This window comes from Panthera tigris, chromosome A1 (assembly GCF_018350195.1).
Source record: "Panthera tigris isolate Pti1 chromosome A1, P.tigris_Pti1_mat1.1, whole genome shotgun sequence".
Taxonomy (NCBI): domain Eukaryota; kingdom Metazoa; phylum Chordata; class Mammalia; order Carnivora; family Felidae; genus Panthera; species Panthera tigris.
The window spans coordinates 100185258-100197195 of record NC_056660.1 but is presented as its reverse complement, the minus strand read 5'-3'; the positions used below and the strand labels follow the sequence as shown (position 1 = coordinate 100197195).

General features: G+C 41.0%; 1 protein-coding gene across 8 annotated transcripts in view; it reads right to left on the bottom strand.

Moving 5' to 3' along the window:
• Positions 1-3640: 3640 nt before the first annotated feature.
• The window catches only part of LOC102972582 (synuclein alpha interacting protein), a 156986-nt gene continuing 148688 nt past the window's right edge, over positions 3641-11938 (bottom strand). For 4 of the 8 annotated variants that reach the window (XM_007086852.3, XM_015539623.2, XM_042982746.1 and 1 more), the window contains one exon: positions 3641-4225. In XM_007086852.3, the coding sequence (XP_007086914.1) occupies positions 4141-4225 (85 nt within the window). In that variant the 3' untranslated portion in view covers positions 3641-4140. The remainder of the gene's footprint in view (positions 4226-11938) is intronic. The other 4 variants (XM_042982750.1, XM_042982753.1, XM_042982749.1 and 1 more) reach the window with 2 other exon arrangements.

Genomic DNA, 11938 nt, shown 5'->3' with positions numbered 1-11938 from the left:
ACCCCATTCTTGGCATGGGCTCCATCAGAATCTGTTGACCACATCGGCATATAGAAAGAGGATTGTTTCTGCTTCTGTGCTGTGGCAAGAAAGGAGAGATTTCCTTTTCATTGTAAGTATGGGTCTAGCACGTTTCTTTTTACTGCAACCCCTCTGCCAGGCTTCTTCCAAGGAAGATCCTATGAAAAGGGTTTCCAGATCTTGGGAGCCTAGGGCAGACAAAGGAGAAAAAATGGGGTGTGGAGATGTCAGCAAGAGAGAAAAAGGGAAAAACAGGAGGAGGAAGGGGTGGAAGAAGAATGGGGAAAAATGAGAAGAAAATAAGATGGGTATAAGGGTTGTAGGCGTTGAAAATTACTGAAAAAAATTGCCAGTAGATATTTACTAGCCACCATTTATGAGAGGTGACATAAAGATTCTTGTTGAGATGAAACAAAACAAAACATAGGGGCACCTGGGTGGCTCAATTGGTTAAGCGTCCAACTTCGGTTCAGGTCATGATCTTGCAGTTCATGAGTTCAAGCCCCGCATCGGGCTCTGTGCTGACAGCTCAGAGGGTAGAGCCTGCTTCGGATTCTGTGTCTCCCTCTCTGTCTGCCCCTGCCCGCTTTCTCTCTCTCTCAAAAATAAATAAACATTAAAAAAGAAACATAGGGTCTTGTTAGGAGACAGGAATCAAGCACTGAAAAAGTTACATTAAACTGTGCAGTGAAGAATAAAGGGCGAATAATACCAGAGATAACACAGGACTTTTAGAGAGACTGATCAACAAATGAGAGTTATAAGGCAATAGACAGCATAGACTCCATTTTTATGTGGGGAAATGGTATCAATCCTGTTGCAATGGATCCCTTATTCTTACTCGGCCTTATCAGTTCAACTCCAATTATGCATATAGGTGGCTACTGAAGAAGTAACATTTAACCCATTCTGTATCTGGGAGTCTTTCAGGCAGTTATTTAAATATTTTATAGTTATTTCCTCTAGCACGTATGATCCAGTATGTTGTCTGCGAATATTTGCTTTGAGGAAAAAAATTAATTTTCAAAATTTACTTGAAGATGCCCTTTAAGAGTCTCATCCCCACTCCTAACGCCACGATGCACCTCTAGAAGTTTCTTCTTAGAGGTGAGGTCTCGATAACTAATAAACATTAGTTTATGAGAATAAAGAATGGGAATTCAATCCAGTCAAAGTGGTGAAGGTTTGGTATCTGGTTATCTTTTCTGAGAAACATGGTTAATTTGATGTTTGAACTTGGGCAATACGAGTCCCTTCAGTGGCATAAAAGAAGCCGGCCTTTAAAAGATGCAGACAGATGCTGAGAGAGTTTTTTACAGTGGGGCTGAGTTTCCTGTTCTGCTGCATATAATTAGGCATGCAGTTAGAGCTTCACTCACTTTACTAGCCCAGGGGGAGGGAGGTGGGGCAGGGGTCCCAGACTTCAGCTTACTTAAAGGAAACACACTGTCTCTTTCTTTAACATCTAAGTGTGTCTCCATTTCCGTAAAGATAGAAGACTTTGTGCATTCATTTTACAAAGTCTGCACAAAACTAAGCTTGTGGTAAGGAACACATCAGTTCTATTTATTTCAAGCAAGCATAATTTATCCTTTTCATAAAGAACTTGGGTGGTAAAGACGGTGAACATGCCTGATTTAAGGATCAACATCTTTGGTGTCCTAACAACATCATTAGACACAGAATGCATTGCCTCGGCAGTCTGGCTAGTCTCCATTTCCTTGATTTTCTGATTTTACCTTTTTTTTTTTTAAATTCTTTTCTCTTCTGGGCTTAGTGCTGTGGTATCTGCAATGCTTGCGTTGGGCGCCTGGGTGGCTCAGTGGGCTAAACATCTGACTTGATTTTGGCTCAGGACATCATCCCGTGGTGTGTGAGATTGAGCCCCACATGGAACTCTGTGCCGACAGTGCAGGACGTACTTGGGATTCTCTCTCTCCCTCTCTCTCTCTCCAAAATAAATAAATAAAAACTTTAAAAAATCTATAAACATTCAAAAAATCAATAAATGAAATGCTTGCATCAATAAACAACTGAAATGCCAATTTTCCAGGTCAAGGTAGCGTCTCTTTCTTTCAAACTCTTGTTTTTCTCTGCTATGTTTCATTGAGAACTCGGTGTCTGGCTCACAAAATCGCTATACAATGCTCAGCCCCCTTCAACTTTTAAGTTAAAAGACGCAGTCTGTCTAAAACAAAGCTAGGGTGCCTCAGGGGGACAGAGAGAGTACTCTCTGGGTCCCCATTCCTTTGCAAGCCCCATTCTAGAACTAAGTCCAAAAGGTTGGCTGTGTCACTCTACTGTCATCTCTTCAGCAGCAGGCGGAAAACATGGGAATCTAGGTTTCCCACGTGCTGGCCATAGATTCTCTATTAGAATTTCAACACCAGGATGCAGCAGGGAAATGTGAAGAAGGAGAAAGAGTACTTGAGTCCAAGGGGCCCAAATCAAAATAGGGCATCTCATTCGAGGAAAAGACAAGGTGAGCAAGGCGGAACCACACAGGGCACTGGGCTCTAACCAGGGGAACTCATAAGACCCACACAAGGACAGAGCAAACTGGTTGAAATGCCTAGGTGGAAAGGAACTTACCTACTGGCCTTGCTCTTTTCCAGATTTCTCGGGGAGGCAAGGTTTCTTGCCCACGACCAGAGTTGTCCAGAAGTGGAACCCATACCCACAACTCATGATTCCTGTGTGCGAGTCCAGTGGGTAATGCACTGAAGAGAGGACATGGGGCAGGACAGGTAGGACAGTGCCGTGGTGATAATGAGCACACCCATGCCGGAGCCAATTCTGCTAGTGACACGTAGCATGACTTCAGACGTAGGACCTAAGCTTTCCAAAGTTTTAATTTTGAAGCTATAAAAGGGTAACGGTAGTATCTCCAAATAAGTGTGGCTAGTACATAAAAGGCATTTGAATATTAGGCCCTTTTTCTATACCTTCCTTCATCTTGTCAAGCTTAAGTTTGTCACACGATCCACATTGGCAAGATTGCCTCTCAACTCAGTCTGTAGGCCTCTGGTGCCCACCAGGATACAGAATGGTCCACAGTTGACCGCAGAAACACTGCTAGTAACTGTGAATAGCATACAGTACTCCCTCCTACTGGTAAGAACACATTTGACTTCCCAACTCAAATTTGACAGGCCTCTTATGGGCCATGCCAACACTTTGAAAATAAAACTCTTGAAGTTTCAACAGAAATATATTCTTACATGATAGGACGAAACCATCTGGAACTTACTGCTTACATGCATTCAAAGAGCTGTATCAACAATAGGGTTGTTATAAACTCAGGCTCCACACTGTCTCCTAAAGGGATTAGACAGGTCTCATAATGTGTTATAGACAGAAAAAGTGACCCAAGCAGGGGCTGAATCCCTAGCTGTCATTAGTATTTTCTCATGTCAACGCTGGGATTTGAGAAGACAGAAGGAATTGACTTACTTTATATACTTGTCTGATCCTTTAGTACTTAATGAAAACTAGAATGTTTTATTTCACCCCTATGGGAAATAGCTAAACCCGGCAGTTTGTTCCTGAAATAAAATATCAGCAATCAAAATACTCTCAAGGTCCCTAAGAGACCAGAACATCACAGGCTGATTAGAAAGTAGGTGCCTCGAGCTTATAGGTGCTGTTAACATTGTTTTATTTCCTTTATACAAAAAGTAGAAATGACAGAAAAAACGCTCTTGACAGAAAACAGTACCACTGACCTGGTCTCACTGAGGAGCTGAGCCAAACTGCCCATTTTACTGGAAAAAGAATGTTCAATCAACATTAGCAAACACCCATGCAATGGATGAAATAAAAGATGGTACCGGTGGCTTGGTGGACGTTGTGTGGGCAGGCTGAACCAATCCACGCTCAAAACAACATAACATTTGCCCGATCATGCTTTTAAACAGCATCTCTTTAGAAACAAGTTATATATACAAATATCACCCCAAAATGTGTATTATAGAGTCTACTACTATAAATTTAAGGCATCCTGATATTGTTCTTCTGCTGGTGAGGCATTGTTCTCATGATTCTATTTCCATAGTGGAGAGTCCAGAAACTTCCAAATGGTGTCCCAAGGGCGGCAATGAGAGATAATAAAAAAGTGATTTACAAGAAGAGTTCATTTGACTCTGGCTCAGCAATGTGCTTTATGCTGCAGGATTTCTTCATTTTTCTGTTGATGTCATTATGCCTAAGCAGAAGAGAAACCATAAAGGCCAGAATTAGATAAAATTATGGTCAAGTTACAAGACAACACCACTAAACAGCTCACCAAAAATGGAAATTATCCTCATACAAACCACACTGAAGAACACTTCATTCCAGTAGGCAAATTATTTTCTTTTCATATAAACCACTCTTTAAACAATAAAAGCTATAGTCATGTAATAACGCATATTTATTGAACACTTTTAATTCAGTTCTGGAAGTAATTTCTCAAGCATGCTGACTGGAATCCAGGCACAATTCTAGTCCAGTGAATTTTATCAGAGTCAAATAAGATAATAAGCATAGTAATGCTGGTCGAGTGGAAACAAGAGCTGTTTCTAGCTGATTGACATGGATTCCCTGGTGATATCTTGAATCTCCAAAAAGCTTGAACCTTAATCACATAAAGAAGATGCTAAGGGGATGTGACTACTGAGTAGCAGCATGTTGGAAGACCCTAAGTAGGTAAGTCTAGGGGAAAAAGAAGAAACTAGGGAGCAGCAATGCTGTTTTCCCATCAATAATTGATACTTAGTGAGCCTATGGAAAGAAGGACAAGTCAAGCCCTGGAACAGTTCTGTTTCCTAAGTGAATTTCCCTCTAGGTAGATGCATTCATTTTCATGAGATATTACTCACACTCTAGGTATAAGAATCTTCCAGAGAAGAGTTCTCTCCTGAAGGTGGGTAGCCTACATATTAATAAATTCCCTCTTGTTGGTACATCAGACAAAAACAGTGTTTCTGGGAATGCTACTTCCTAACATGAGGACATATGTGGATGAGAACCCGAGGTGGAGTTTTATGGCCTCAGAAATGTGCTCGCTTACAAAGACCATGTAGTCTATTCTCAGGGTTCTAGGAAATATTTGATTCTCATCAACATCTGAAAGTTCTAATTCTTACTTCATTTATTTGTCTGAATAAAACTTTTTTTAAAGAAAGATTTTGTTTCTAAGTAATCTCTATACCCAACAGGGCACTTGAACTTAAAACCCTGAGATCAAGGGTCACCTGCTCTAGCGACTTAGCCAGCCAGGTGCCCCTAAACAGAACTTTGGAGCATTTCCAAAGACAAGAAAGGGAAGAAAGGGAAAAAAAAAACCCTGGCTGATTAAAAGATGTCCAAGGGACTTCCAATTAAACACGGTGGATTAAATACACTCATTTGCCACCCCTTTCTTACAAAACAACGCTAAAAGGAAAGTAAAGAAATAAAAAAAGGTATAAATCTCAACGAATGAGGGAAGTGAGCGAGGAGATGATAACAAAATACCAACACTTTCAGAAACAGGAAGGTTGATGGACCTGTGGAATTGATTTAGTAGAGGAGAAGACGCAGAAATCTAAACTTTCAGTCAGGGAACCCAACATATTGATTGGCGACAGTGGGTACTGAGTGGGTGCTGAGAGTGGGAGGTTGATTTGAAAAATTTGTGGAAGTAATAGTTCATATCCCAGATTACCTCTCCAACCCAATGAGGCCAGGTGACTGTCCCTTTCCCAATGTGAAGGAAGACTGGAAGTTACAATTTGCAAGGCATGAACCAGAGAGACTCTGAATTCAGCTGAAGGGGGTGGAAACCATGAGATTAAATGAACATTTCCCTAAGTGAGAAAGCGAGAATAGAATTCTCAACCCATCTCCTATTGGTCTGACTCATGGATTCTTGGCACTCAGGTTACTGACTCTACCAGGAGACTGTAGTTGCCTTAGCTTGATAAATCAACTGGCCAAGAGAAAAGACCTACAAATACTGCCACTTCAGGATTTTCACAAAAAAAGAGCCTAGTCCTTGCCAGTGTGTATATGAAGCAACATCTACCAGTCAGAGAGCTTCGCCCATAAAATCAGAGCTTCTATTCAGCTTTACTGTTTTGTTCTTTAATATAAATGAGTTAGGAATCATCAGACATTTGAGTAAAGTGCTACTAGGGAAGACAGGGACCAAAATAAAGAGAGAAATGGAAGTCAAAGTTAACAGAGATAACATAGGGAGACAATGAGAACTTTAAACATTTTTAACAAGAAAAGAAAAACCGAGAAAATGTTTGCAATTCATATTACAATGGGTTAGTCTTTCTAATATGTAAAATATAAAGAGCTGCTATAAGTCAAAAGGAGATGACCAGAATGTCAATAAAATGAAGGGTTAAAAATAGTACATTCATACAATGAAATAATATGTGGCTATATAAAAGAATAAAGAAACTCTTTATACATGAATACATAAAGAACTTTAATGTGTCAGGTGAGAAAAAGCAAGAGACAAAACTGTGTTTATCGCTTGCCACCTTTTTTGCAAAAAGGAAAAGACAAAAATATACATTTATATTTGATTGTACAATTTAAATAAGTCTTGCATGTATAATGCTATAAAAAGGAAACAAAGAGAAAACCAATAAGGTACTATTAGAAATTAACACCATTACAGCAAAAATAAAAAAAAATTAGAAAGATTGGAAGGTACAGGTCAATAAAGACCTTAGAAAGAACTAGAAAAAGCAAAAGTATGGGTAAAGATAAAAAGGATGGATAAAGATAAAGTATGGATAAAGATAAAGACCTGAGGGTTGACTCAGTGTGTCCAGCATTACAATAATAAGATTTCTAGAAAGAGTGAACAGAGAAATTACAATGTAGAAAACATTCAAAGACAGCATATAAAAACATTTCCCAGAATTGAAGCATATAGGTTTCAAGACTGAAAAAGCCTTCCAAGTGTCACAGGTCAGGAATGAAAATAGAATCATGACAAAGTAACAAGAAATCATAACACTGGGAAATAAAGAGAAAATCGTAATAAATTCCAAGGCATTAGCAATTAGAAATGGAGCTTCTCAACAGACACATTAGAAAAAAGAAGAAAAGGAAACAATGTGTTCAAGATTCTGTGAGAAAATAATTTCCTATCTAGAATTCTATACCCAGCCAAACACACCTAATCCAGTATGAGAGCAAATTGAAGATATTATCAGACAGGCAGAGTCTCAACAAATTTAGCATCCACCTCCCTAGGAAGAAGGAGATCTGTTTACCAAGACAAGAGCATACACCAAAAATGAGAAAGGACAGATTCAGGAAATAGGGCTCTAGACAGGAGAGAAGCAAAAGAAATTCCCAGAATGATGTATATGGGAAACTCTGGGAAGGCAGCTGTATAGCACTGCCAGATAGCAGCAGTCCAGAGTAGGGCAGGAAGAAAGAGGTTGTCTCTATGAACAGACAAACTGAGAGATGCCTGATTTGTCTGAATGCACTGAAAGAAGATTTCTGTCTCCAGAAAAATGTTAAGAAATGAATTGGAAACTAAGAAGTCCAAATTATTTTCTCCTCAGAAAATGTAATGTTATAACTAGAAAGGGAATACGATATAGCATACTGCATGCATTCACTGTGAATCGTATTTAGATAGCCACAGTAATAATAAACACCAAATACTGATTTAATCTCAAAGATATATTTAATCCCAACTATATTAATAGTGGCAAGAGGATGTAGGTAGGTGTGTGTGTGTGTGTGTGTGTGTGTGTGTGTGTGTTGGGTGGGGGGCAGTGTTGGGTGCTGAAATAGAGACAGACAAGTTTGGTTCATCATGGAGAATACTGAGTTTTGGAATCCTGGCTCCACAATTTATTATCCTTACTGTATAAACTTGGACAAGATACATAATCTCTCTGTGCCTTGGTTTCCAATCTGCAAAATCTGATAATACTAGTATCTACCATATTGTGTTGTTGTGAAGGTTACAACAGTCGTATAATGCTTTGTAACTGTTAGCTGTCATTTTTACCTTCTATAGTAGAATGCCAATATATAACAGAGAGAATATCTAAAATTGAAAACCTGTAGGAGCATGTGATTTAGCCGTACAGGATACGAGAGAATACATCTGAAGGAAAGCCAAATGACTGATTCAGGAAAGTGGGAACAGGACACGGTAGGTTGGGCAAAGGACAGCTAGTTTTTGTTATAATGCTAGTAGGACTACTGTATGTACCTAGAGCAGTTCAACAAAAAATTAAATGAAAAATAAATAAAAGTGAAAAAGAAGGCTTAGGTTATAGTCTAAAGATAATATCATCATTTAGACATTAACAAAGTGTTTCTGTTTTAATATGAGGGGTGCGGTGGTCATAAAATACTAAAAAAGAACACTTTCCATGGGACAAAACCCAGCATGAACAGGGCTGACTCTAGAGCAAGTAAAATGTTAATCTGAGGCATTTATTTGAATAATATCAGGATAATTCAAGCCTCTCTGCATCCTTCAATTACCTAGTCCTGAATTACCAGTATTCAAAAGAACAAAAGTGTTTGGGTAATTCTGGCATGAATTATTCAGATAATTTGCTGTTCCTTGATTTCATTTTTGGAGATGAAATCACATTCTCAGTGACCAAAATTGGAAAGAAGAAAGGCTTAAATTTAAGTAACAGCTTTTCAAGTAATCTAACTTGCTGATTCATCCAGGCCTGGATTCCATATTCCCATAGCCCATGGTGACCAGACAGCAGTTTACTTAGAGGATTAGTCAAAAATGGCCCACGGGCATGCATTACATTTTCACTGATCACCAAAACAGGGAGACTTTGTAACTTTTTGTGATCTCCTTCAGAACTTTACCGAGAGCAAATCTAGAAATCCCACCCACTAAAAGATGGGATTCTGGTTCAAAGAATGAAAACCTGCCCTTAAAACACCCACACTAAAACTCACTGTAGGTAGGTGGGTTGTAATCAAAAGGCCTAGGTTTTTACAGAGGACACCATTCTTTCTGTGGGGTGATGGGCTCAGTCCTTATTATTTCTCTTTTTCCCTCTTTAGCTTTCTCCACTCTCCCTCTCGCCAAATGTTTAGGAGGTTGCTAGCGTGTGCGAGGCACTGAGCTAGACACTGGGGGTAAAGATGGCAATATGGGGAGGCTGTCAAGCACCGTATACATTTTACGGAGTTTACTGGTGTTTTAACCATGTCCTCTGTTAATTGTCTCTGGACTCTGATCTCTTTTATGAAGGCAGCATTGCCTTGTGCTGGCACAGCAAAATGCGTGGCTGTTTGCTAAAGACGTTGCAGTGAGTGCACTGGCAAACCAAGGCTGTGGCATTCGGTAATGTATCTGCACTGTTCTCAGTGTGGGAAGGAAAATCCCAAAGGACTGTGGTTGGAGCAGGGAAGCTTGGTGAAGGTACTGGAAGTTGTCTGGTAAAGTCTGTACTTTTAAGCCTCAAACAGATTGCTGCTTCTCTGAAACTCCAGCCTTACTAAGAGTTGATAAACAGGCACTGCTCTTTTTTTTGTTGTTGTTTATACATTTATTTTTGAGAGAGAGAGAGAGATAACAGGGGAAGGGCAGAGAGAGAGCGAGGGAGAGAATCCCAAGCAGGCTCCGTGCTGCCAGTGTAGAGCGCTATGCAGGGCTCGATCTCAGGAACATGAGATCTTGACCTGAGCTGAGATTATGACTTGGAAACTTAATTGACTGAGCCACTGAGGCTCCCCCAAGCATTTCTCTTTTAATGTCTGGAGACACCCTGTGGTGGCCGAGGTGGTGCAAATATGACACTAACAGAACATTACACAGTTCAAACCTGGACCCTGGAGGGAGGTGAGGAAAGGAGGGTGGATGTGGGAGAAGGGAGTTTCTTGTTCTTAAATTTTGTGATTACATTTATCCAAGAATTCACATGCTGAAAAAATGTATTTCAGGTGGGGTGATTTTGGGTTTGAAGGCAGGTGTTCCCTCTGTACCCTCCTACTTATAGTTCACGGCTGTTCCACACGCTCATTTCCTGCCTTCCAAGGGCAGGGGGATTGAACATGGGATCTTAGTTGCAATAGCTTTTTCTAGGTCTCATCAGGGCTTTGGGACTAAACTAGGTCTCACTGTCTTCCTGTGGTGGAATGTGCCTTTTCCTTTCCCAGTGGGTATATGGGGCATATGAAAAGAAACTTTGGGGCGCCCGGGTGGCTCAGTCGGTTAAGCGTCTGACTCTTGGTTTCGACTCAGGTCATGATCTCACCGTCGTGGGATCAAGCCCCCTGCTGGGCTCTGCGCGGACAGTGTGGAACCTGCTTGGGATTGTCTCTCTCCTCTCTCTCTCCCCATCCTCAATGTGCTCTCTCTCTCTCTCTCTCTCAAAAAAAAAATTAACTTAAAAAAATTTAAAAAATTAAAAAAAAAACACCTCCATTTGTGAATCATGTTCTGGTCATCCTTGGGAACTCTTGCAGCTTTTATAAAAAGTTTGCTAAGTTGTGCTGAGACACTGGGAAGGTCAGATCATTTTAACTGTTCCCCACACATGGGTATTTTTCTATACACACCCAACTGTACTATGCAACAGCCAATGACAGTGCAGTACTGTGGCCTATATGAAGGAGAACCTTCCCTTGGAGAAATGTTCAAGATTGGGGTCTTCTCTCTCCTCCAAGTCACAGGGACAAAGCTTCAGTATGAAATAAGGGTTTTCCCTCTGAAACTAGTATGAACTCTACGGAAGCAAAGGTGACGGTGGGTGCAGGGTGAGTTGTGCAGGGAACACAGAACCTGGGGATACACGAAGAGGAGTGAAGGGGAAGCTGACCAGGTGGGTTCTAGGGATTTCTGGGGCTGAGGAAAGCACCTCAGGGGCCTGCTATCAATTCCTACTGATGGACTGGCTCTAGGTCCCAGAGTTAGTATATTAGGAATGAACACACACTGGAGTGCCTGGGTGGCTCAGTTGGTGGGGTGTCTGATCCCATGGTGGGTGAGTTCAAGCCCCGGATCAGGCTCTGTGCTGGAAGTGTGGAGCCTGCTTGGGATTCTCTCTCTCTCTCTCTCTCTCTCTCTCTCTCTCTGTGCCCCTCCTGCATGCTTTCTCTCTCTGTCTCTTTCTCTCTCTCTCCAAATAAACTTAAAAAAAAAAAAAAAGAAATGAACACACACTTCAGATCAGGGCTTAGAAGTGGAAAGTACAGTTTTTGAGCAATAATATTGCTAATGTCTCTAACTACTAAATCCCCTTTTAGTATTAGCACTTGAACCAACTTTTCTGAACTGTTACATTAAGACTCTGTCTGCCCTGGGGAAGTCATTCTAGAACTCTGCAGTCAACATGTATCAGAGAGCATGGTAACGCAACAATGACTGAGTAATTACAGAAACATCCCTTCAAGAATCCTTAAAAAAGCATATGGGTTAAAAGTAAATACTTTACGCTAAAAACTTCAAGACAAGATTAGAATGTGGTTAATTTACTGTATTCAGAGAGACTACGGCAAGGGTGTATTTACTCAGCAGGATCAGGGATTCCTTTTTTGCGCTGACTGCATCTGTCTGTCATGGCTCTGGAAGGGCTCGTCAGTGGGGCTGAGGGTACACTGTACTTGGGACAGCCTTACGCCGGGGCCTCACCTCTCCTTTTCCAATGGCTTCCACATCTTTGTTCATTTTTCTGTTTAGCACGATACCCTGACACTAAGGACATACACGTGTGTGTGCGTGCGTGCACACGCGCTGGCGGGGGTGAGTTCCCTGAACTCTGACCTCCTTCTGGGCACGGCAGATGACCACTGCCACGCCTCACATTGTCTCAGGCCAAATACACCTCTCCCGCTGAAGTGGCTATCGAACAACGCTGACATCGATGCAAAATATCTGATACTACCTCTTGGTTCTGGATGTGTAATTCCCGGTGTGGCTAATTCCTTG